Source organism: Anopheles darlingi, chromosome 3, assembly GCF_943734745.1.
Source record: "Anopheles darlingi chromosome 3, idAnoDarlMG_H_01, whole genome shotgun sequence".
NCBI classification, from domain to species: domain Eukaryota; kingdom Metazoa; phylum Arthropoda; class Insecta; order Diptera; family Culicidae; genus Anopheles; species Anopheles darlingi.
This window is the reverse complement of record NC_064875.1, coordinates 18,921,357-18,947,925: the sequence shown is the minus strand read 5'-3', so window position 1 is coordinate 18,947,925 and position 26,569 is coordinate 18,921,357. Positions and strand designations below refer to the sequence as shown.

Genomic DNA, 26,569 nt, shown 5'->3' with positions numbered 1-26,569 from the left:
CATCTGGGTAGCTTTCGTCCCGTCCCCAAACCCGGCCTGTATCGGGTGACGGAGGGATAGAGAATTCGGTGGCATGTGAGAAGGATCATGTTTCCGGAGGAAGACGATTGTCGCGCCGCGGGGGTTCAATCCAGTGCTACCGACAGTGGAGTGAGCGAACTGTTACAACCGCCCAACCACCGTTGACCACCGGTTCCGTGCGACCAGTGAAGGGCATCGACTTGCGGGCAACACCCTTGACGTAATGTGTGCCACGTGGAACTAGACCTTATCGCTTATCGCGGAAACTTGTGCTGCTTGCTTTTGCGACTCGTCCGAAAAGCACAAGGATTTAGCGGCAGGCGGGTAGACTAGACAGCGCCTCACTAGATCGTCACCATGGCAGCGGCTTCCTCGGCAACCTCGTCATCGCCACCTCAGATCAAGGTAAAGAGCGAACTGTGTACGGACAACGACACGATCAAGGTGAGTCAGAGAGCTAGCATTATCAGGCAATCCAAGTAATGCAACCTAAAACTCCTGCCACCCTCCCTCCCTTCATCCCCCCGCCACACGGTCCTCGGTCGCAGTGCATTCTATTTTCAAAAACTGGTCGTTACACTCGGTCTCGGTCGTTGCGGAATCGGGTTGTTTGTTTAGCAACGAACGGACCCGTAACAGTCCGGACCACCGGAGGACAGTGGGAACGGGTGTGGTATCCTCGGGGTCAGGATATTGTTACCGTCCGTTAGTAAACTCCCATCCAGGTTTCCGATTGCTACCATTGCTTGTGCCCGGGGGGGTGGGATGGGCCCTCGGTGTATGTTCTGGTATGCCGGGGGCCGTGCAGACCGGGTGTCCGATCGGGCCATCGCAACCAAACGTATCCTTCCGTTCGAGGCGTATCCGGTGGCATTGTCGGGTAACTGGAGCCGGTAAGTGTTGAGTCTAGCGAGAGAGAGAGAGAGAGAACGAGCAAACTCATGGGAGTGATGGGCGGCTTGTTGGGTTGTTTTGCAACCCAACGTTTCATGCCGGCGTGTGTAACACGAGCAATACGGGCTTTAAACCATCCTCCTATCTAGCGCATCGGTACCGGTCACCGGTTAATGGCAGTTCGCTTGTTGTGCCTTTTTGGGGGAGGGGGGAACCACCGTTCACACCATGCTAATGCTCGGCATGGTGCATTAAAAGTGTGACGCGAACACGACGCCAATGAACGTCCGGCAGACGCGTACCGTGCACCGTACAATGCACAACCTGTTGCACAACCGTTTGTTTTTCGGGTTTGTCGGTACCGGTTGTTGGTGAACCGGGTGTGACCAAATGCACGTTCCCAGCGTCGTTTCCTTAGGTTGCACTTTGTTGTTGACGGCCAGGGCACTGCCAAGTGTCACATTTCAGCGTGTGGATCGCGCGCGCGTCGTGCGTCGTCCTAGATCAGCATAAGACACGCTGCCTCGTCCTGCCGGCCAGCAAGGAAGCGCATACCATTTTGCTCCGAAACTCCACGCAGCGTAGCAACAGGTGACGCCTGAGAAAGGTGGTGGTGGTGGTGGTGCTGCTGCTGGTGCTGGTGGTGGAAACGTGTCAATGTATCGTGGCCGCAGCAAAGCAGGAAAAGCGAAGGAATGAAATTATCACGAACGTAATGCAATTTGCTGAAATTTATATTTAGTTTTCCACTTAAAGGAGGGTGGAGGGGGGTGGGTGGGGGAGAGTGGCCTGCCCGGTCGGTTGGCCACAGCAACCGATCCCTAGGATGTGCTGGTAGTTCGTTGGATTGAAATGAATCGCACCGGACGCGAGGGCACGAGACAGAAGTGTGGCGTTAGCAGCAGTTGCTGATGCTGCTGCTGTTGCTGCTGCTGTTGCGGTGAATCGGTTTTATCTTCCGCCATGGCACAGAGGCCGAGAGGGGCGCCGACGACGACGACGACGATCGAGGGACGAGCGACGAGCGCAACGCAACCGGTGCCTGTGAAGTCCTCTACGATTTCAAATGGCTACACCTGCCGTTGTCAGTTTTTCCGAATCATTGGCCCTGCGTAGCGGCGGCGGGCGGCTTGGCATGGCGATCGGTATATGCGCGATGCGGCATCTCCATTACAAATCCCACCATTCCCTCTGGTGAGGTTGGCTGTAATCGTTGGACACTGCGATTCAATTCAAAACACATGCAATCGTAGTTACCTACTATGAATAGCAGTGAATACGTTTGATTTAATCCCTTTGGAGTGGTTTAATGATTATTTCAATAGTGATGCAATTAATGAGAACAGAATTAACAGAAACAAGATCTCCGTTTTGGATGCATCAAACGGATGGTTCACCATTCAGTCGAAGTCGTATTGATATATATTTTTGGAACCTTCTGGCCACCGGTTTCAAAACGGAGATACGGTTTGGTGTTTCATGTTTCGATTTCTATTTCAAAGAGCAGACTGATGGACACGCAGGTGTGTTCGTGTGTGTGGAAATTGAAAACTTTCCCCCCCGGCAGATGGATCATCGCAGCATCGCAGCACGCGCCGACGCGTGCTGCTTCCCGTGAAACCGGTGTGGGAAAATGAATCCGAATCCGAAAGGTGTAAAACGGATCGGATCTCAAAGGCCTGCGTTTTGGCATTTCACAGTATTCGCCGCCACCTCCCCCCCCAGGGACGAGCTATTGCATTGTGTTTGATTAATGATTCCGTTTGCGGTACTCCACGAACCGGTAGTGGAACCGATTTGCATCGATTTCTCTTTTTCCGATTCCCGGGTTGCCGCTTTTTGGTAATTAAATCAAATCCATTTCGGCGGCATCAGGTTCCCGGGAAGGTTCCTTCCGCCGTGTACCAGGCAGCCAGCAAAAAGTCGCCGGCGTCGGCGTCCGATTCGGGGTTTTCGTTCGGAATGCAACGTAAGGGCGACCAGAGCTGCCCGGCCGTCTGGTCACAGTCTTGGGTGTCCCCAGAGCGCGCGCGCGTGTGTGTGTGGTTATCATGAAGAAAGCAAAACATTCGCAGCAAGAAATCGCTAAATCGATGTAAAACATTTCCCTCAGCAGTGAACCAGGGGTGCCGGGTCAATGGACACCATGGCATGGCCTCGGGGGTGATGGTGGTGGTGGTGGTGGTGATGTTCTGTTAGCAAACCGCGCAATCGCGTGTCCAACATGGTCGAAGATGTGGCCCAAACCACACGTAGCGGGGCTTTGTACTGTTGTACATATGAAGCGAATTGCGTCGGTGTCGGTCAAGGAAAAATCGCCGACGTATCGAAACCGGCCCCGCGGTAATTGTATCCCGACTGGTCCCCACAGGGACTGCCCTTCAGGGTATGGGGAAACCGCGATCGAATGACTGGTATGGTGGAAGTATTGTAGCTTGGCCGAAACAGCTCCAAGGCGGAGGAGAAAAAGGAGGATATGTTGCAGAAAGGTACAATGAAGTCGGGCAGCGGCAACCAGCAGTGTTCCAGTTGTGTATTGCAAGACAATTGGCGAGATTTTAACGTGTTGGATTCCAGTAATCCTTAATTTGTTGGTTAGCCATCGATAGATGAGTTTATATGCGCTACTTGGTAGATCTGTTGACAGATTCGATGACATCGATTGTTGGTTTTTTTTTGTACTAAATATCCTGAATTATTCCATCGTGTAGTAGGCGTGGTGCCTACTTAGTGTTCTTAGCTGACCGATGAGGGAAGTCGTTTCCACTGACAGAGAAAGCGATGCGCGATGAACTGAGTAGCGAGGCAGAGGATACTGATCGCAGCACACGACGCAAACTCACGCGTTCACCTTTCGAGGCCACCCTGAGTAGCAGCAACCACCGCGATATCCTCCGCTCTTCTCCCCGTCCCAAAAGCAAGATAAGCAAGACCCCCTTCCTCGGGTGACCATGCACCTTCCACCCCACTTCCCCGGGGGGGACCAATGGCTGCGCTGCTTTACTAATTGAAATGCGATCCAGTGCAAATGAAGTTGCAGACCATTATGCGATCCACCGAAGCGGGCATGCAACACCGGCCACCACCTACCACCGTCGGTAACCACAGCCCCTTCCCCTTCTCCTTCTTCTTCTTCTTCTTCTTCTTCTTCTTCTTCTTCTTCACATGACTAAAGTTGACATTTTCCCCCTTGGACGACGACGCCGATGATGGTGATAAGGGAGTACGTGTACGCGGTGCAGTGTAGTACACACACACACACACACCAAGGGGAGGTTGCACGCACCGCGGAGTATCTTGATTACAACCCGGTTTTGGGACGCGTCCGAATCGCAGATTCGGATTCTGCGCAAGGCAAAATCCAAGGGAATCCATTCCTACCGGTTCATTCATTTGGTTCCCGTTCAGCCTTCGCTCGGGAGTGCGGGTATTGGGTTTCTGTACTGCTGCTGCTGCTGCTGCTGCTGTTGGTGGGGAGTAAAAAAAGATTTATTTCCAGTGCACCGTGACCACTCTCACTGGCCTTCTTGCTTCTTCTCACCGCACCGAATGGTTGGATTAATTATTTGCGGCCAGTTGTTTCGGTGTTTTTGGTGCGAAACCACCACCGAATCATCGTTTGCACTCGGTTTGCAAGTCCAGTTGCAGTTACGATCCCCGGGGTGGTATCAACTTACCGCGCTATTAGGTCGTGCTGTAGTCGACTGATTTACATGCATGTATAGACGCAAGTAGACACGAGTGGTGGACGAGTATTCAAATGTGTAGTGTTCCATTATAGGCTCTCACGAGCTACAGTACAGTAATGTCGCTTCGCTGTCTGACTGCTTAAAGTGCGTGAAATCGATCGAATCGCCCGATGGAGTGGCCACCTCAGGTCTGCGTTACTATGGTGCGATCTTGGGGAGTGGTGACTAGAGAGGCCGCCGTCGCCACCGACTAGTCCTAGCCCCTAGGACCTAGCTGGAAATTAGAAACGCCCGTTATTGGATACTGTTTCGGTCGAGGAGCATTCTGCCGCCCCGTTCGGTCGGTGGTTCGACTTGGCATGGCCTGACTGACGGGGAGAGCGAGAGATGAACGCCGTCCAATGCCGGTGACGATGATCATGATGATGATGATGATGATGATGATGCACGGTGTCAGCTAGGGCATTCGCCGTACGTACGCCGTGTCTCGCCTTTGTCGATTTGGCGATACTGGCCAAGCCGAGCAGCCAACTCCGGCCCGTATCACGTTTCGTTTCGGCGGAAAAGCGGATGCGGATGGTTTAGATTTTCTCAAAACCACACCGTTGCCTTTCCTCTCTCATTACGACACCCAACCACCCCGTGTTTCGTGTGTGGAAAATTTGAAAACATCTCCTGCTCCGTTCCGAAAGTCAGCCATTTACACATGCACACACGCATACACACACGCGGTGGTGATGTTCGGAGGCGGTGGTGCATCATCATCGGGGTACTAATCGTGTGCGCTGCACTACTTCGATTTGGATAGATTTCATACCATAGTGTGGGGCCACGTGTTGTTCGGGGCCACACGCTAGAACTGTGGGTGTTTTTCCTCATTTCCCGGACCCTGTGTGCCTGTGTGTGCCTGTGTGTGTGTGCCAAGGCAGCATCAAGGTATCGGATTCCGGTAGCCGGAAAAATGGAACTTCCCAGGATCAAATAATGAACACTGAGGGTGCCTAGCTGGCTAGCTGGCTGGGCTGGCTGACTTGCTGTGGCAACCGACGACCTGGTTCCACTCTGGTCGTCCAGCGGTACGACGGTGCGGGGTCGGTTCCTGGGTGGATGAAACAGGATAAATGAGACATTTTAAGGTGTAGAGTTACCTTGATGGCCCGGTCTTGAGGAACTGGCCGTGGCGCTGGCCGTGACGCTCGCCGTGGATCTGGTGATGTTCTAACAATTTCCTACCTCTCTCCCTCTCTCTCTCTCGCTCTCTTTCTTTCTCGCTCTGGGGAGTGATTAATGAAGCTGGACAGTCATTAAAATGGTGCAAACGGTGCTGCAGGAGCCTGGAGCACACGGTGCCTGCGCTTATGCCCATGCTAACGAGCTGCTCAATGATGCTGATGGTGCACTGGTCACATGGTCCCAGGAGCCACGCGACTCTTCTTCTCCTGGAGTCTCCTGGAAATTGGAGCACAGGCACAATGGTAGGCACCGGACCGGTGCAACCGGAGGTGTCTCCGGGATTGGCGTCTTGGCGAGAAGGGACATGATCCGGCTTTATGGGCGACCCTCGTATGATGGAATCCCTTTTCGTCAAACAACTGGCTACTATTTGTCATGGATCTTTCAGGGTGTGTGGCAGAATGTGGCATTCTTGGATCGTGATACCAGCGTACCGGTGTCGCTGTAGTCTTCGTTCACGCACTTTGTTGTCGTAACCGGTCGAACGAGGAATATGGTCGTGTTGCCGGAACGGAACGCATAGTCCGCGCGACGGTGTCATGTTACACCATGCCTCGATGTTACGAACTATCTGCTGCTGCCGCTGTTGATGCTGCTGCTGCAAAAGTTTCCAAATGTTTCCAATGTCATGCTGCCTATAAGTCGAACTGGCTGAAGTTCCTTGAAGGGTTCTTGCACGTCCGCCTTCGAATTGTGCTCCGCATCAGGTAATATAGACGTATTCAGGGGAAATGCCAACGTCTAGACGAATTGCAACTTATTTGGCGGCCGAAAAGTTTCGAGAGAAATCTGGGCATCGGTACGTCCTAGAAGTCAGATATTTCCAAGACCTTATGGGCGATCGGTGGCGCCCAATACTTGCGTCTGCTCCATTACTCGCACGAAGCCCGCACATTCTCCGGAGAAGCGAGATTTCGTGGTACACGCTACCGCGAATCTAATCTTCCGGAAACGAATGGAGTCACCAAGAGGGTTTACTGTGCGCGCAGTCTCGGCTCCGGTCCCAAGGAAGAATTCCCGTACATCACACCAGCCAGCCAGCCAGCCAGCCAGCCATCCTGGCTCCTACCTTCTCCTATGGTCCATCCCAGGACAGGCTCTCTGGCGCAGATCCGGTTTCAATGATTTTATCATGCGCGTCTGCTCGCTGAGCCCGGGGGTTTCAGTTTCGAAAAGTTCTCGCCTTTCGCGACCGAAGGCCCCGGCCGGTTTCTCCTCCTGGCGCCCGGCATGCTGCTGCTGCTACCACTGATGCTCTCTTCGTCCGTCCGAATTCGAATGGTTCCGGTTACCGGGGGCCGCGAGCGCACCAACTATAACTTCGATGATGAGAAGCACCAGATAGCATCCTCCTCTTCCTCCTGCAGTCACCCCAAAAGGGGGAGGTGATGGTGGTGGTGCTAGTGCACGTTGGGCCTGTTATTGGAGACGAGAGAGAGAGCGAGGGGAGACACGAGACGAGAAATTCGTACGCTAAAATAACACATAATTTTCAAACGTTAAAACATTATTAAGCAACTCGAAACCAGCGTTCGAGTATCGAATTTGAAACCATCCTACCGTCCGTCCACCGTGCCCTTGCCTGTGCCGTCCCGGCGGCCTAGGATACGGTCGTCCGTCACGTCGCTCTGACGCTTGCAGAAAGGGGTTAGCTGGTATTGTGCGCCCGGGTGCGTGTTTTATGGTTCCCTTTCTCCCGCTTTACGGCTTTTCGCGAAAATGCAAATAATCCTCCCGGGGCCGGGGCCAGGGTTCGCTTAGGTTGGCCTAGGGCTGGACGGCGTTTCGCCCGCCAATAAAAGTGGTCCAATATCCAGCAGTCTAGTGGAACCGGTGGAAATCCAGTTTTGCCAATTGCCGCACAATATTTCCAATCAATGCGCTGCGCTCGAGCTGTGCTAATTGAATGTTGATTGTTGGCCCAAAAAAGCGTAAGGCACACCCGGGAGGGACACGAACGGATGGTACCCGTTTTCCGTGACCGGTTCCGGTTGAATTTTCGATACCCAGGCAGCACCGACGGAATTCGTCTTCGGTAGCGGCACCCATTATTCTCATCAACGTCGCGCCCGGAGTAGCGGTAGGTGCGGAGGAACCGAAACGTTGCGCATTCGCGGCGCGCGCGCGCACCCCATACCCTCGTTCTACTCCTCGTCGTCGTCTTCGTTCGTCGTCATCATCAGCGTCGTTGTCGCTGGCTGGCTGGCTGGCTGGCTGGCGGTGTGTAATATGATACGCGCCTGAAACGTGATACGATCCGTCAATGCAAAACATCTTCGGCATGTGACCGTCGTCGCCGCCGTCGTCGTTGTCGCTGGTCCTGAGACCACCGCACCACCGTCGTAAGGCACATGTTGGCCGCCTGTTCGCCGCCGTTCGCGCTTCCTTGGGTCATTTTCCTGCGTCCCCGCCTCCCGCCTTTCGCTGACAGCAAGAGTTCTCACACTTGGGGACCGGTTCGCTGTTCGAGGTCACGTTCGAGGAGGATGCTTCGCGCAATTGGCGCGCCAACAGCATCAGTATCGTTCTCTCACCCCTCTCCCACCAAGCGAAACGGGTGCAGCACCCATTTGGAGGGGTGGGGTTTTTAATTTCGCCAGATTTCTCTTTAAATATCCGTTTGCAGAGTGTCACGATGATCAACACACACACGGACACACACACGCACAGCGAATCATCAAGACCAATCAAACACTACTGGGGGGGCAAAGGGGGGTTGGCGGTTTTTGCGGGCGGGTAGGCGAGCAGCAAAATTATTAATGAACTCGAGTAATATCGGGGCAGAGGAGCGAAAAGGGGGAGAGTTGGCGCGCATTCCATAGCCGGTTCTAATTAGGACCATATTTTGTGTCGCGCGCGGACGTTATAAACGCAACACAAATCACGGAGCACTTGGATGGCATGGACGTCGCCATCGTGCACGCGTCCGATTGACAGCCAAGTAGGCGGGGTAAATCAGAAACCATTTTCAGATCCCAGATACAGGTCCGATTCCAGCATCAGACATTGTAGCGCACATGCTTGCGTTTTTTGCTTGCTGGCAAGACATGCGAGAAGATGGCGCAGATGCGACAGGCGCGCATCCTCCGAGAGGGTATCAATTGCCACCCCAAAAGCAGATATCTCCTCCACACATGTATCCATGACCTTTTTGGATGATCCCAGGACGTGATCGTCTCTTCGTCTTCATCGGTCCCCTCGCGGTATTCGGTTATAATTAAATCCGGGAGCTCTCGCTTACCACTTCGATACATTCTTGCAGCCGGGTCCGGGGGCCGGGTCCATGTACGTGGCCACACGGCACGGCAGGGCACGCCACGCCAAATTATTAAATATCACACCGGCGCACCACGACCGCCTTGGTCTGATGACAGTCACCGCCGGGGGAATTGATGTTGCGCAATCAAGATCAAGTCACGATCGGATCCCGTCCGTCCGTGCTGCGGCCGTTGCACGGCTGTGACGTTGACGGAGGCCAGCACGGCTACTGCGGTGGCTACTGCGGTGGACCGTAATTTTAGAACGTAGAACTTGGTCCGCTAGTTGACATACGGACGCGCGCGCGCTCGCGCAACCTTTCTGCAACATTGAATGTCCCCCAGGCAGGGGATAGAAAGACCGCAGAACCGGTGGGCTTGTGACATTCTAGTGCCACGAAAGGGCTTTTTTTTTTTAGTAAAATCCGTAGCCCAAAAAATGCCCCAAAGAGTGGTCCATGGAAAAGTTGGACGCAAGGACGCAGCAGCAGCAGCAGCATCAGCTGCAGCTGCAGAACAGCGAACCCGGCACCGGGAACCGGGAAGTCGCGACACCGCTCGTCCTATGGACGATTTCCTTTTCGCCAGCTAATTGGAACCGATTCCGCGATCCGCGTCACTCCTTCACGATTGATTTACATTTCTCATCTCGCTCACGCTCACACTCGGGATAACTACAAAGTAACGTGAAGCGCCGTTTGGCGGTGGATGGCGTTTGGCACAGGTTAATGAAACCCCGACCCCGCAGTTTGCGAACCGAAGGGGTTTCAAGGGATGGTCCCAAGCAAAACCACACACGGCGGCCAAAAGGCAGACGGGAACGATTGGACACCACGTGTTTTCGGGCCCAACGGAGGATGCCCAAGGAGAACGGGGAAGGGACCAAGCGGAGTGCCAAGTGGCAATAAATCCTGCCACTTGATCGTGGATCGTGTGACCTCGGGGCACGACGACACCCGGCGGCAGCACAACCCGGCGCGGCCGGCCAATATGCTCGGAACCAATTGCAGAACCAGAACCCCGCTACACACACACACACGCACACAACACATACACACACACCGGTTCGAATCATGGCCACAGCGTACACGTAGCTCCGTGGAGTTCGCTCACTCGACGCTGGCTGTGGGAAGCGAACAGCAGCAGCCGGTTGCCGCGCGGTGTGTATCTCCACGAGCCGCACGAACCGCCGCAAGAGCCATCAGAAACAGATCCGATGGCCGCAATGTGACACTGTTCGTTTTCTTATTCAATTAATTAACTTTAGTCATCATCGTATTACAATACTTGTTTATTTCCCTGTCCCCCTTCCTGCAACGAGAGACGAACCGAGTCTCGTTGTCGCCGTCGCCGTCGTCGTCGTCGTCATTTAGCGGAGTGCCGCCCCCTCCGTCATCACCACCACCACCACTACCTTACCTTCAGCGTTCGACGGGATGGAGTTTGTCAAGCTCTGCCAGCAGTGCCTTATCGATTTTCAACGTTAATCTCGCTCGGCTTGAGGAATCTGAGACGCGTAGCGTCGGCTGTGGCAGCCAGCGCCAGAGAGGGGACAGCAGAAAGGGGAGGGGTGGTATGTTCCGGGCGGGTCGGAATCTGAGATCGTTCACGGGCGGCCCGTGTGCTATGCTGTGGCGCATGTGGCGCTGCTATGGCGGTAAATGAGTATCACATTTACACGTCTTCGGACCTTCGGAACCACCCTGTAGGAGATGAGAACCTCCGAGATGCAGGAAGGCAAATAGGTCTGGCTTTGCGGTGCGAGAGGAGCGCACGACGAGAGATTCATCATCAGCATCCACGCGGGGTAAGGTCCACGCGTAAACTGTTACATGTGGGAATGGTGGTATTGCATTGCGCTGTGACGCTTTGGTTCGGGATTAATGAAATGCAGATACTGTTCTCTTCATTAGATACACAGTGCACAGAATCCACATCGTATTCATGCCAATGAACTGATGGATTCTTGGAGAAGATTCGAAGCGAAGCGAAAGATTGCTTCCGCTTTTCTTCTAGTTCGCGTCAACTGACTCACTCTAGAGAGATGTGGCATGTGTTGGAACATGTCTTTTCTGTTTGGGATTATCACAACAACAACACAAAAACAACAGTGGGCACAAAAAACCTCAGCAAACCTCAAAAACCGTGAAGGTGTTGGCAGATCGTGTCAGTTTCCTTACATGCTACCAGGCGCGCCCCGTAATTGATCTGACGGGTGCGTATCTCTGTGCCCCCAAAAAGGCAACGAACCTGTCCGACACGATTTAGTAGTTGTAGTAGTAGTGGTTTTTTTTTTTGGGTTTTTTTTGGGGGGGAACGATAGAGAGATCGGTTTCTGGCCGCATCAGCTCCGCACTTCGATGTTGCCAAAGAGGTTTAAGCGATCTATTAACGCCCAGGTGATGAGGTAATTTGATATCCTGTTCCTTTATGCCGGGTTGAACCGAACCGGCCGGCCGGCTGGCCTGCACCTCCCTGTCAAATAAAGGCTCACGGTGACGCCACTCTCCACGGGTCTCTTGTTCTGGTGGAGAAACGCCTCGGTTTAGTTTGTGGCTTTGATATGTAGGTGCAACTATAGGCTGCATAATGGGAGAGCATACACATTAAAAAGTAATTAAACTGTCCCACGCCCACCACGGACTGTGCTTCGGGAATGTCGGAACGCTTCGACCACATTGCGATTCGATGGTTGTGACCTTGTTTCGCACGGTCCCATTTATAGTGGTGCATTTTATGTGTAACATTTAATTCACATCGTTTTACAGTTAACCGTTTCAATATGTACTTTTCAGGTAACAATTGCTGTTAGTTGCATTAGAAAATGTCATCATGAAATTCTAAAGTAATTTTCGAAACACATGAATTGCGTGAACACCACAATAATCGAAGAAAACAGTTAACGTGATCTTGATTTTTGAGTGACTTTGACGCGATTTTTTCGACTTCGGCTCGGAAGCTTAGCGAAGGTAGCTTAAGAAACTACTTCTGAAAATTTCTTATTTTCTTTCTACCGTTGTTATGATCTCTAGCAACGGTTATTGGTCTCCATAGTTACGCTATGGCGCTATTGATGATATGAGGCAACACTTTCATTGAAAGGGGATTCGACGGCTTAAAACAAGTGTTCTTGATGACTAAACCAGCGACCATTTGGAAAAGTAGAAAGCATCCAGTGTAAGGTACTCTCGATGAAGTAGTTATTGGAACTCAAAATTTAATAGGTCTTCTTGAATCATTGCAGCTGTTTAGATAATCTTTTCAAGTACATAAATTGAATCTTTTATTAAAAACAAGCTTCAAAAAACCGAATAATGATAGAATATAAGAGTAGTTCTTCACTGACTCATTACTGGTAATAAGATTTGGATACTTCTCGATCTATCGATGCATCCAAAAATGTAAGGACAACTAGATGATGTCTTACTATCGACCGACCGAATACGAATATCCTTGTATTCCAAGATATGTTAGCATCTACGGGCACAAACGAGTCGCTCTTTCTAATTACCATCTCAATTGGCTCAAATGGTTCGCAGCATAAAATCCCTGTTCCCTGTACAGCATCGGTGCGTAAGGTCAGCAGAAGCTGAGATGCTAAACACATCCCATTACCGCCCGCTTTCCTGAGGCTTCCCTGATGGTTCGGTACCTTCGATTCGACGCCTTCATCGACACCGATCAATCATCCGGTGTGCCGCCATGGGCTCACGACCACTGCTTCCGTAGGTGCCACGCATGATGGGAAGGCGATTTTTTCTTTCTCCCCCCTTTTTTTTAGATGGGAAAGGGTGCAAAAATCAAACCAACCAACCGCTGACAGACCACTGATGATCGCGCTTGTGCTGCGGCTGGTCAGCGCAGTCTCACGGTCGTGACAAATTGATGGATGGATGTGGTGGTGGTGGTGGTGAGCTGTGAGCTGTGAGCTTTGAGTTCCAGCTCGCCCCGAGCCGCTTTACGAAATCGAAACGTTTGGGACCGACGACGACGACGACGACGACGACGACGACGACGACGGGAGGCTTTCACTCGTTGTGGCGGTCCCTTGGAGTGACTTATCTGGTGTCTCGACCTCCGGGGTGGCACACCAACCCAACTTCGCTAAGGTGTTGAGGGTTTAGGGGGGAAGAGGAATGGTGCCCCGGGCCCCTTGCGCGCGCCTGATCTCGGATGAAGTGTGATAAATTATTTAATGGATTTGTTATACGTCGCGTGAAACATGATCATCGAGGAGAAGGATTTACACCGCGACACACACACACACACACACACATACACACACACACACACACACACACACACACACACACACACACACACCCACTATCACGTGTGCTGGGTTGACAACAGACCGAACAACAACAGCTGGGCTGTGAGGTGTTGCTGTGTTTGCATGGCACGGTTCCATGTATGGCCATTGGTGCGGTACTTTACGATGTATGGTGGTGTGCAGATGTCGGTGCTGAAGTACCATTTCCAGAGAATAATTGACATTCTGAGTTGCTGTTAGTATGCGCTTTAGTATGAGTTGCCTTTCCATAGCATAACATCCAATTGGTGGTTATTTTTCAATACAATTTATGCCGATTTGATATCCATTAGAGACGCGCTCCTCAGTTGCCTTTAGAAGCAGGTTTTAGCTGAGATTGAAGTAACGAATCAGTTGGTTTGAAGTTGGATTTCCAAACGTCTCTTATATCGTCTCCTCGCCATCTTGACCTCGCCTATTCGCCAGCCTGGTCGTCTCCTGTTTCATGTTTATCTAAACCCCCTCCTTCTGCCTCTCATTCACCCTGCTGTGGTCTCGGTTTCGGCTCGGTTTATACCTTTGTTTTTATTAATACTAATTTATTGGTTTACAATCGATTATCTGCTTAACGATTTGTCCTGGGGCCAGTCACCGGCAATGGTCGGCTCGGGGGATGGATCACGTGGCCACCAGCCACCACCATCCCCCTCCCCCCCCAGGGCCTCTATTTCCCTCCGGGAGGGTGATCAATAGAATCCGAATGCAAAACATAACCACGGGGCACTGAGGGGATGCCGCGCGCACACACACACGCACACACACCGATGAGATGAGAAACGAAACGCGAAGAATTAAATCAAAACCAACCAACCAACCACCCTCCTCCCCCCCGGGGGCGACTCTCCACGCTCCTTCCTCCCCTGTTTCGATCGAAGCGGTCGCGCGGATCAAATGACAACGGAACCGGCCCGGGGCCTTCGTGAAGTATCAGGTATCATCCCCATAGGCCCCTTCGAGAGGGCGGGAGGGAGGGTGTAGCCTGCGCGCGCGTCCAGAGCCGATGCCCGACGACGAGGGAGATAGAGAGAATTAATTGCTGAAATTTAGAAGCATTATCAGAGGCCGGCCACGATGGAATGGCGATGGCGTTTCGTAAGACCCGGCAGACCAACACAGAGACGATTGGCAGCCTCCACACTCCATCCCATTGGAACACCCGGACCCCGCTGCCAATCGTGCTTTACGCGTTGGAATCGAAACCGTTTTTCGTCACTTCTCGATTACGATTCGATCGGTGGGATCGTGAGGAGGGTATTGCTGCTGCTGTTTCTGGGAACTAATCGTTCATTTCAAGACAGCCAGGCAAGATATGCTCGAAGGTTCGGTTGATGCAGCGAACCGGTAGGAAAAAAGGGCGCATGTAAATCGTTTCGAAATGATATTATAATATCGCGATTGAAAAGAAGCCTCTGATCGATCCGATCTAACCAGCGATCGGGCATTGGTTATGTAATATTAAGACGTTTTTAATCGAATGCTTCGGCATAGACCCAATCTAGCCAGTAGATGCAGATGAATGGACGGATACGGATCGGACACCGTTTTACGTGTTCCAATATCCTCGAGTCGCACGGGAATTCGAACCAAAAAATACCAAAGCATGCACAGGATCGAGGCGTAGTTGCTAGGCGGAACGAAGGTAAATGTCATCTTATATCCCTCCCGTGGTTGCTGCTGCTAGGACACACTCATTATCACGACGGTAAATTGGATGGGCGCCGTGAAGCTCCTCTCGGTCCACCGCACTGCAGTTCCACCGCTGCCGTGCTCGAGCTCTTGGGTTTCAAGGACGGCTCCTATGCTGCACGTCCTTAGGATCGGTTTTATCGACAGCCTTCACTCGGGTGTGTGTATGTGCGTGAGAAGGGGGTCGTGTGTCACGGTTTAAAATTTCGCGTTGTGCATGTGAAGAGCTGTCGTGTGCCAAGACCACCGTCCGCCTGCTACTGCAGTACCACGGATGAAAGGGGTTTTCGCAGCTCGGATCAGATCACACCCGGCACACCGTGCCCCGGAGTCAGATGGACGTGTCCTGGATGGGCTGGATGGGCTGAAATGTTATACCCCGAGCGCACAGAGCATCCTTCGAACCGGATCCTAGGAGGAGGACTTGTTTTTCGTCCATTTTCTTTTGTGCACTGCCACCAGCCTACTAGACGGAGGAAGAGAGCGTAGGTTGCTGTTGTCGAAACAACGGTCGTGGCGTAGTACCTGGCCGCCGCTCATCGACACCACCGAGAATCGGCATGGGTGGGAGGATGTTTTATCCCGTCTCGTATAGCACAAACACAAACCGTGTGTGTGTGTGCCAAACGGCCTGTTGGTCTGGTGTAGTGAAGAGCGTAACATGAACCTCCAGACTCTAGAAGCGTTCGTTTTCTGTGCCGATTCCGTGCTTTTGGGTTATTTCCAATAATTAAATACAAGCAGCAGCATCAGCATCCCACTTTCTCTGTTTGTTTTGTTTCATGCGACTGTGTATAATTTGGTAAAATACTATTTGGTGGTTTCTCATTGCAGGAACTTGCTGAGACGGCCATGAACGATATCCTCGGTTGGTATGGGCTCGACAGTGTCGATCGGCTTGACTTGACCGCCAACCATTTAGCGTCGACCTCAGGTACGGTCCCGATCGATGAGGAAGCGATACGCCACCAAACAACGGACCAACTGACGGCGGACCCAACGGAAGCATCGCATACTATGGTTTCTTCCGGATCTTCTACGTCATCGAAATCCTCGAGCATGTTACTGCGAGGCAAGGGGAAGCACTGCACCAGCAGTGGTAGTAGCAGCGGCAGTACGCAGCTACCGTCATCATCATCCACCAAAACCCGGTTGCAGCAGCATCGAGTCGCCAGCCATCTTTTGGCGCTCGCTCGGCAACAGCAACAGCCCGATGATCCTGGAGTAAGCAACGTGGGCGCATCGGCATCATCATCATCAACAACAGGAACCTCGGCTGGATGTTTGGACCGTGGACGGCCGGTCTCTGCCAGTTCTCCTACGGCCGGCGGTAGTGGTGCTACTGGTGGTGGTTCCGGTATTGCACGAAATGGTATCGTCTTACATCATCATCACCATCACCATCATCATCAGCGCCACACTCATCAGCAACAGCAACAGCAACAGCAGCAGCAGCAGCAGCAGCAGCAGCAGCAGCAGCAGCAGCTAGCTCAGGTTCCGCACGGCGAAAGTTCCACATCGGAAAAGGACAGTTCGAGAGAAAGTTCGAAAAGCCCCATGATGATGAAGCTGCTTGACAAGCAGGGTAAGCTAGACTAATCGAGCCAATCTCTTAGATGCAACATCAGCAAAAAACCGCTGCATCTTTGATTGATAACTCCAAAAACAGGGTTTTTGTTAGACTTTGAAATCCGGTGCCGCAAGGTTCCACGGAATTCTGGTGCAATCCGTACAGATATCAGAATTGAAAACGCTTCTGGCAGAGGGGGTCGCTACTGCAACGGAGTATACCTTTCACTTCATTAAAATCTCGCGAATACACTCGGTACCCCTTTTTGGCGAATGCGCCTACGATGATAACGCGATAGCATTTCGCAGACCCTTACCAACGGTCTAGCTCAATCCGCGCGTACTCGCCGATGGATATCAATGCAACGCATGTCCCTGCGGGGGATTATTCTTGATAAAACGTTGGTTCCGCTGATGGATCTACCAAACTCATCATTATCCTAACGAGACCACTCTATCGGTGTATCCGGAATTGTACATTTTGCTGATGGGGCGCACATTATGGCCAAACAATGCATATGTGTTAATAGAATGGTTTTCGTTATTGCAGCCATAAAAGGGATTGTTGGACAATGCACATTGCTGGTCTAGTGATATTACTAGTACGGTGGATCGTGATAGTTTTAACCTTTCGCGAGGAAAAATCGAAGTGCATCAGGGGATCATTTTTCACTCATTAACCTTTCACCGCGCCAGGATCATTTGCAATGCGGCATTCATTAACACACGCGGATGTTTTCGGGATGGGTGCAGTGCATTCCCGCTAGTAACTTTGATGTAGTCCTTTGGATTTGTTCATAATATTAAATTTTGTGTGTTCTCGTTATTATCAACAGAACAGATCTGCCAGTGGTGCCGGAAGGTGATACCGGCGCACCAAACCGGCATACTGGGTACCACGGAGGGTATGATCTTCTGTACCGAGGCCTGCTTCGCACAGTCCCGACGAGCGTCCTTTAAGCGCGCCAAAACCTGCGACTGGTGCCGGCACGTGCGCCACGCGGTTAGCTACGTAGACTTCCAGGATGGTGCATCGCAGCTACAATTTTGCTCGGACAAATGTCTGAACCAGTACAAGATGCAGATCTTTTGCAACGAAACGCAGGCTCATCTGGAGATGAATCCCCATCTGAAGGAGAAAAGCTCATCGGCGGGTAGGTGTGCCAGAGGTTAGTGTGTAAGTGTCAAGCACCTAATAATTCTCCATACTCTTCCACAGGCAGTCTAATAACCCCGGAGCTGTGGATGAAAAACTGTAAAAGCTGTTCGATGTCACCGGTGTCCGAACGATCGGAATCGGTTTCGCCGGTACCTTCGCTCCCGTTGCGCTCATCACCGGAACCGTCTCCGATTGCATCGGTACGGCATTCGCCTACCACGACCAGTGGCAGCGGCCTCCCATCGTCCACACCGGCTTCCACATCGGTCAATGCAAAGAAACCTCTGATATCCGTCGCACCACCCTCGAAGCTGCTCTCGAAGAGCATCCAGAGTGCGCCAAGTTTGCAGAGCCGCGTATCTAGTCCCAAGAATGCACGGAAACGGCAACGGGGCAGCCATCGATCGGTTGGATCCCAGGGTATGATGAAACGAGCTGCATCTCTGCATCAACCCACCGATGGCAGTGTTGCGCAAGGCACCGTGAACAACAACAATGTGACCACGATCCCCAACAACAACCTCTCGGTCAGTCCTTCCACGATGAAGGCATCCTGTTCGGTGATCACAGCTCCGAATGTTCAGGATCTGAGGTTGCTTCAGAAGAAGCATCATTCGCTTGCTGGTGCTGGAGTCAGTGGTACTCCGTTCGATGGTCGTGACACGGTATTAGTGGGTTCTTCAGCTACTGGCGCGGCGGGAGCAGGAGCTGCTGCAGTACCACCGCAGCCACCGCATTTCTTGCCACCTTCACTGAATCTCATGCGGCCACCATTCTTTCCCCTGAATCCGGGGGGTCTACGCTTCAATCCACAGCATCTTCTACAGCCACCACATGCTTCGCCAGCGATGCCACCACCTCCAAGTCCTTTACCAGGAGCACCACCTCCAGCAGCAGCAACAGGACCGATGGGTCATCACAGCACACGGCCACCACAACCGCCACTACCACCCTTGCCGGGCATGCTGGGCCTCGGTGCCCCCCCGGTAACCATTCTAGTCCCGTATCCGATCATCGTTCCCCTCCCACTACCAATACCGGTGCCAATTCCTGTGATAGACTTCCTGAAAGCGGCCTTGCCAAAGGAAGCGAAACCATCGGATGGTACGCCGCATAAGCAGGAAACGGCAGCTGCAGAGGAGGAAGAGCAGGAAGAGGAGGTGAATGCTGGCCAGGATCCACGGCAGTGTGACGAACCGTCCGATGTCTGTTCGGAAGGACCGCTTGATTTTACGCTCGCGGCAGTGGGAAAAAGGAAAGACAAAGACATCCTTCTGTACGATCGGCTCACGGCATCAGCGACAACGGCGGACAACAACCAATCGACTGGTGCATGCGCTGCTTCTAATGATGAAGAGGAACAGCAGCAGCAACAGCTGGCCTATGCACTCGCCGCGTCCGCGGATGAAGCGATGGAGGAGACATCGGGTGGTGCAACCGGTGCTACGGTTCCTAAGTTCAAAATCAAACGCTATGATGGAATGCTGCATGAGTTGGACCATACCACAACGGTGGTAGAGAGCGTCGCAGAACGGGATGGAGGGAAGGAAGACGATCTGGAAGACGACAAGGAACGCGAGCGCAAAGAGCTGGTCGATCGAAGTCGGCCGTTACGAAAGCGGAAAAGGTTAGTTGTTGCACAGCAACCATCACCAGCACAAGCTGTACAACCAAAGGAACCATCGATGGCTGAGGAGGAACCAGATTACTGTTGTTCCACCGGTGTGGAGATCCGTGATAAGTAGGCTGGGTACGCAGCGGTGGCCAACCCTTCGTTTCGTTTCGTGCGAACTCTGTGGAATATGATTCCATCCTACGTGTTTCTCCAGAACGATTCCAGTACACCCCAGCCCCTGTCCTTGCCTGCTGCCATAGTCATAGACGTAGACGTAGTGTGTAACCTTTAGAGCGCCGGAATAAGGGTGGCGCTTAGCGATTAGTTGGTTTTATTATCAAAACGATTAACCAGTAGGGTATTCGGTGTATAACCACCAGCAGCAGCAGCAGCAGCAGCAGCAGCAGCAGCAGCAGCAGCAGCCGTTGTGCATACAGCCTGCAACATGATTGGCAACAGATAGGCGCTCAATACGCGGTACCAAACTTAAAGCAACAAATAAAGAGAAAAAATGAAAAGCAAAACAAAGGCCCATGAGCTTCGTGTCCCCGTCAAAGAGAATGGGATTCATTTGTAAAGATCCCATAACGATATCTGTCCATCAGTGCCTGCGGCTGCCATCACCGGTGCATTCCACATCGTCACGACTCCTTGCGAATACGCAATGTCGAGCAGTTCGCCCCGGTGCTCGGTAAGTACGGCCAGTGGCCGAAGGCTTTTCCACGAGAAGATTCGAATCCGTCCGTCCCATCCGGCACTGGCGAACACTTTCAGATCCTTGCGGATGCGCACCCGATGCACACCGGCATTCTTCAGCGGGATCTCGGATTTGCCGGCCACCTGTTGCGTCTTGCGGTCGATGGCAAACAGCGACAGTTTATCGCTGGAACCACCGCATATGCCACGATTGGTAACGGGATCGTAGTCTAGCGTCAGCAGACAATCGGCATCGGCCGTGACGAAGCGTGCCGTCTCACCGACCGATCGCCCGGTACGGTAGTCCCACAGAGCGAGGGCACCCGATTCGTAGCCAGCTAGCAGATACCGCTGGCTCTGGAGTTCGATCGGTTGGAAGCACATGATGTTACCGAAGGGGACGGTCTGCTCCAGCTCGGCCGTCGGCTTGAAGCGCATCGTTTCGCTAAACGTTTTGGCACACAGCACGCTGATGGCGGACCTTTCGCGGGCTACTATCACAGTGTTGGTTTTAGCGTCGTGCGCCATCCGGCAAAAGCCGACGTGTTCGGTGGAAATCTCGTGACGCAGCACGTAGTCACTGTCGGCCAGGGCCCACAGCTTCACGCTGCCGTCCTTTTCCTGAGTAAGCAAGGCATCTTCGGTGGTGTGCGCAAGGTTGAGCACGGAGCTCTTCCCCACGGTCAGCTGGTATGAGGTTCGGTTGGTCTAAAAGAAGAAGATAAAGAAGGTGGAACTGGGTCACGGCGCTGGCAGTGAACGAGGCGAACAGCTTCCTACCTGCAATTCCCACAGCTGAACCGTGCCCTTCGCCGTACCGGCGTACAGGTGTTCGGGTGTCCGGAAACAAAGTGAATAGTAGGACGTAGTTTCCGGCGGTTTTAGACAAAAAACTGGATCCGGCGGTAGTAAGGCCATCTTTTCTTCCGGATGTGTGCGCTTTCACCGGCTACGAGCGTTTGGTTGGGGTTTTTAATCACGTTTTACGTTTTCACTCATGCCGGAACGAACTTTTCCCTTTTTCGTGGTTTTTGTTTTGCTCTGGATTTTCGTTTCGGTGACACGACAGCGAACTCGACTTTCGCTGACCTGCTCGACTTTTTCAAAACTGCTCGAGTTACCGGTTGTGCATAATTTCAGGGGTAGAATGGTTTAAAATTCAGCAGTTAAATAACCGATAACCTACCGAAACGGTTGAGATGTAGATAGTTGGTTTTTAACAATAGATAACTGAATTGATGGTAAAATGGCTATTCGTCTCCCGTTTCTTGTTAATCAATATTCGTCCTATTCCCATTAATAACGATTGCCACGGAGGGATTCTATATGGGAAGTAAATCAAAACGGGAAAGTAAAGCGAAAAAGCGTGAGCCGGTTTATTATCTCCTCTTTTTATCCTATAAGGCTTATTCGGCAAATTTTTCCCTCTTGCTGCGTGTTTTAAGCGTGCTCCTGTCGTGATTGTAACGTGTTTGACTGTATGTGAGAAGATTAAATAAGTCGTGTTCTATCATTTCAATCCCACGGAGGTCGTGGGCTTCATTGCTTGCATTTTAATTTTCATTCATACTAATGACCATCATTCCAATAGAGTAGGTCTTTTGATAGATCTAAAATAAGACGACAAGAAACAAGAGTTCATTTGAAGAGGCTTTTCGTTGGACAGAGGCTGCATGTATACCTCAAAGAATGCGCGAATGTTGACGATTCCAAATCCGTAGGAAATAAGCACAGGGTGTTGGGAGGCCAACAACAGTAGCTGCAATGCCTTCTGATCTCGCCGATCCATTGTGTACCAGGCCACGTTGTAGATGGCAACGGACAAATCATTGCACTGTAACGGAACAATGGCGAGAATATGTTGAAGCGATTTTACTCCTCGAATCAATAACCATGGTACACATACCTTAGAATCAAACATTTCCCCTAAAGCGCAGCTGAACAATAATTGAGACGTAAGCAAGACGAACATAAAGTATCCTGAGTACCAGTTGGGAACCTTTTGTTTGAGAGGAAATTGAATATTAAGTTACTGTCGTCGACTCAAAAACTACATACAATTACCAGCAGAATAACAACCACATTACTGGTCAACTGCAAAAAGATACACCCAAATATGACGAAGAAGTGTATCTCGAATAGGTCGGATAGTTTCCGGGTGTATCTGAAAAATAGCATTCGTTAACCTTTTGCCGACCATAGCATATCCATACGAAAACACTTACTGTATGTGATCGACATGATGCTGTATGATGTTGTTAAGGCTACTTCGAATTTCGATTGCATGTTGTCCCTGAGTGTTTTGTCTACATAGTGTATCAAGCCGTTCCAATTCTAGGCACAGCATATCGACCTGAAGGCACGCATTCATTAGGAGTAAGAAAAAAAATCCCTCACTTGCAACAAGTCCGGCTACTGTTAGTGAGATTTCAATCAGCTGGAATATGTAGTTCATCGTGAATTCTTTCACATTGTCGATCCCAATGCCCGGCAGAAGAAATCCAAACGGAACAACATAATCAACAAAGATGGTCCAGAGCAGTGAGTATACGAATATAAGTCCTAACGAAGAAAAGCAGCAAACGAAGAACAGCAACACTAAAGTGAAGGTGTTGAGCGCAGTGTTAGCAATCAGCTTAGTTTGCTCAGTGTCACCGTAGAATCGCTCGTTGAAGTCCAAAATATGTTGATGGAGACTTTGCATCTGTGGATAACCGAAAGCAAACACCTGGAACTTGATCGACACAAGGACGGCGAAGAGAAGCGTTTCGAAGCAGAATATAAAGTTCTCGAACTGTCCATAGTTGATCCACATATTGTAGGTATCCAACCAGACGAAAAAAAACACATCGAGCAAGATTAGACGAAGAACGATGTTCTTGGAGGTGTAGGTAGGTGTTAGTATGTCCGCTCCAATCACTTTAGCGATCCAGTTCAGGGTGTCTGCAATGATTTTGTACTGCCTTCGTGGATCGCCATCGAGTCTATCGACGCGTTTCTGCATTGATTTCTTCAAGTATTGCACGATGAACGACATTTTATCGACTTCACTTTACACCGACCGATGTGGTAATGACAGTGATCGGATGACTGAATCGAGTTCGCGCATCCCATTGACTAGTTTAATGGAAAATTGGTCCTCTAAACGTTTGATGCGTATTATATTTTTTCCCCTAGACCTCTCGACCACGTAATTGATCTGACCCTGCGTCAGGTGGTAAAAACTAGAAGTAGAATTATTTTATTTTTTGCTCCAAATGAATGGGAACCAGCTCAAATGACTAATTGGATGTTATTAGTAGTGTAGATAATGGTTTCATTTAATGCTATTTCAAATTCTGGAATCGTCTTTTGTTCATTTCAATAGTCACAACTTTTTATATGATTTGTGATAACTTACAGTACTTACACTTACTTACTACAACAATGTAAAGACTTACACAGTTTTTACATTGTTATCAAAATTGCTTTCTTTCGATTTCGTGAATTGAAGGTGCCTTCAAGGAGCCCGTGGATTGTTCATACTGACTGAGGCATTTATTTCACATACATTATATGTTTTAAGTATATATATATACTTATACATATAGTTTTATATATATATTCATATATATTATGTTGTATATAATCATGTTTAATGTTTAATATCAAGTATAATAAGAGTTTTCGTGTTTTTGGATGTTTACCGTTAGTTCGCATGGTGGATGCATTTCTCCATTTGTATTTCCCCATTTTATTTCCTGGTTTTCAGCACTTAATTGTGTGCCACCTTTTTAACGTGGCTAAATCTTTTTGTCATGTGTTTTCCTCACGTTCTTCGTCTTCATATTCCACCTTCTTCCCTCAACTACACCGGTTATGTTGCCGGTTTTTGTCGGCTTTTAGATTTATCGACCATTTGCGGCTTGCCTTGGTTGTGGTCTTCGAAAAGATCCATCCCGGCGACTATCTAGCATGTTGGGATATCTTTGCTGACGGTGTCGGCCAGTGACAGTCGGTATCATACGTTTCTGATATCTCTGATTTGTGTGTGTCTTTATTCATTTCGATGTATTATATTTGGCCAATATCTCAACCGACTACCACGACGACTCCTGCCTCTCTGCTCTGATGCTGTATTGTACTGTTTTTTGTTTTGATTGAAACGAGAAAAGCCGTTCAATAAACTGTAGCCAATTTAGACACAATCGGAAAAACATACGTTGGGAAACAAAGACCATTTGTCCGTGATACTTGGCCTTGTCCAGAGCGCATGGTAGCAAAGCATTCTTGTGCGCCAATCATTGCCCTGCATAAGCTTAGCATTTTGTTATAGGGTTGGGCTTTAGATAAGTAAGACTTTGCTTTTCTTTCTTCTTTTCTTTTCATACCTCCACCTGTGTGGATGTGTGCCTGCGGAATCGTCAGTGGAGGGGGGGGAGCCAGCATCGATTGTCATGTTACCTTTGTTTTTTTTGTTTGGTTTCGTTTTGTATTCCTTCTCGTGTTAAAGATTAACTTTTTGTGAATTATTGGGCCATTAGGTGAGCGAAAGACGAAAGAGAAAGAAATGACGTGTGATGTAAACAGTTTCAATGGAACGGCTAGCCTAGCTGTGAACACTTCCATCCGTGAAAATTATCTTTAAAATGTCTGCGGCGTCCCTTTTTCCCATCAGGCACCAGCCCCTGCCGGTGCCGGCCACGGCCGCTGATCCTGTTTGCGTGTTGCATCTTGGCTAGCGAATTCATGCTCAATGCGCTTATCAGCTAATGATTATTTACAGCGAGTCTTTTATCGTTTTATCACCTGCATGCAGCCCGTGGTGCCGTGGTTTTCTGCGTGGAGTGCTGTTCAGTTTTTGTACCGCGCTGTCGCGAGGCTCTTCCCCGTTAGGCTCATCGGAGCGATAGAACGCTCTTGGTAAGAAAGTGCATTATGCATACTGAGAAGAGTTTCCGCTTCGAAGCGTTTCATGTGCTGTGTGTGTGCTGTGTGTGTGTACTGTGTGTGTGTGTGTGAGTGTATGAAATAATAATTTTCCTCGCGCTTCGGGCGCGGTTTCGTGGTTTCTTCCTCCCTGGGTTTCATGGGTTTGAGTAACAAGGATTAAAAAAAAAAACCGTAATAAAGTTGGCAAATGTACATACCGATCAGTATCGATATAAATACTATCTTCTCCTTTAACGCCGCACATTTCGACGTGATGTCTGCTGCCCTTAACTTTACGCTCATTCACTTTCGTATCTTGTTTTACCAGATAAACTATTCCCGGGGCTCTCTTTCTCTTTCTCTATCTCTCCCCATATTATGTTCATCAGTTGCTTCATTTGGATGTTTGGTTTCACTTACGAGCTAAAATATTTAAGTGCAATTTGTTAATGGTGCTTTCTGGTGTGGGTGCATCACAACACTTAGGAGAAAGTGCGTTAATTAGTAAGCTAGTCGTTCGTTCCTTTCCTTCTTGTTTTTAACTTCGGTTTTTTGCTGTTTTGCTTGTGTTGTTTCGAATTCGTAATTGTTCCGTCGTTATTGTCCCCGGTACCTGACCTGGGGGGGGGGGGGACCTGTTTCGAGTAGCCACCCGTAAGCACATCGTCCTATGCAGTAGCTTGAATTGTAACAGACCGGTAGAGAGAAAATGAAAGAGAGACAGAGCGAGTCTCAGACGTTCTAACGCATTGAAACTCACAAACCTGCTTCAAACAACACACATTAACGCGCAAACACTGCATTGTTCTCACGGGGTTCTCGTGAACCGGGTGCTTGCGAACTGGCAACAAAATAAGGGGTCCTTTTGGGACCTTATTAGTTTTTGTGTGTGTGTGTATGTAATCATAATTCAATTGACACCGAGGGATGTATCTTAATCTGGATGTACGCGAACTACAACCTACTACTACCACCAACAGCCTACACACACTCACACACGTATACACACAGAGTATGGGACGGAATGGCGGAAGTGAAAACTGTCATTGCGGTTTCATCCCGATTCGATCGTTGACCCCGTTCGCGCTTCTATCCAGGGAAGATGTTTTGACGATGTTCGGTTCGGGTGTTGGCCGATGTGTCTGGTACTCCCCCCCCCACCCCATATGGTACATATACTCGGCGGAATCGTGTACTGGTGATAGCGGTGCATAGCGCGTAGTCGATAGTTTCCCCACCCACCCAGACACACACACACACACACACACACACAGGCACACGCAAACATATATCGCATAAAGTTCTGACCGATTTCTAACGATTTATGGCGGGTAGTTTTGCAAAAGTTTGCCCCCTGCCCTCTCTCTCTCTCTCTAGTGCCGGTGGCCCGGAACCGGACGGTGGAACGGTGGTGAAGAATGTGGTTCGCGGGTTTCGCGGCGAGAATGCGAGAAGATAGATTGGTTTGCGCGGGGAAGGGAGAGTAGGAAGAAAAAGATACCCGGAAGCCGGGCGAGTGCAAGAACC

At 50.5% G+C, this 26,569-nt stretch overlaps 2 protein-coding genes across 2 annotated transcripts; one reads left to right on the top strand and one right to left on the bottom strand.

Annotated features, from left to right (window-relative positions):
- Positions 1-110: 110 nt before the first annotated feature.
- Positions 111-19,721, top strand: LOC125953681 (uncharacterized). The gene is given in 5 exon segments (XM_049683386.1): positions 111-465; positions 15,927-16,464; positions 16,561-16,677; positions 17,498-17,863; positions 17,866-19,721. Coding segments are annotated over 5 exon segments (2,808 nt in total). The 5' UTR covers positions 111-378; the 3' UTR covers positions 19,566-19,721.
- Positions 19,721-21,151, bottom strand: LOC125953490 (guanine nucleotide-binding protein subunit beta-like protein 1). The gene is made up of 2 exons (XM_049683101.1): positions 20,912-21,151; positions 19,721-20,839 (listed from the first exon to the last, which is right to left on the bottom strand). Exons 1-2 carry the CDS (start codon positions 21,047-21,049, stop codon positions 20,003-20,005), a joined length of 975 nt encoding a protein of 324 aa, XP_049539058.1. The 5' UTR covers positions 21,050-21,151; the 3' UTR covers positions 19,721-20,002.
- Positions 21,152-26,569: the final 5,418 nt, after the last annotated feature.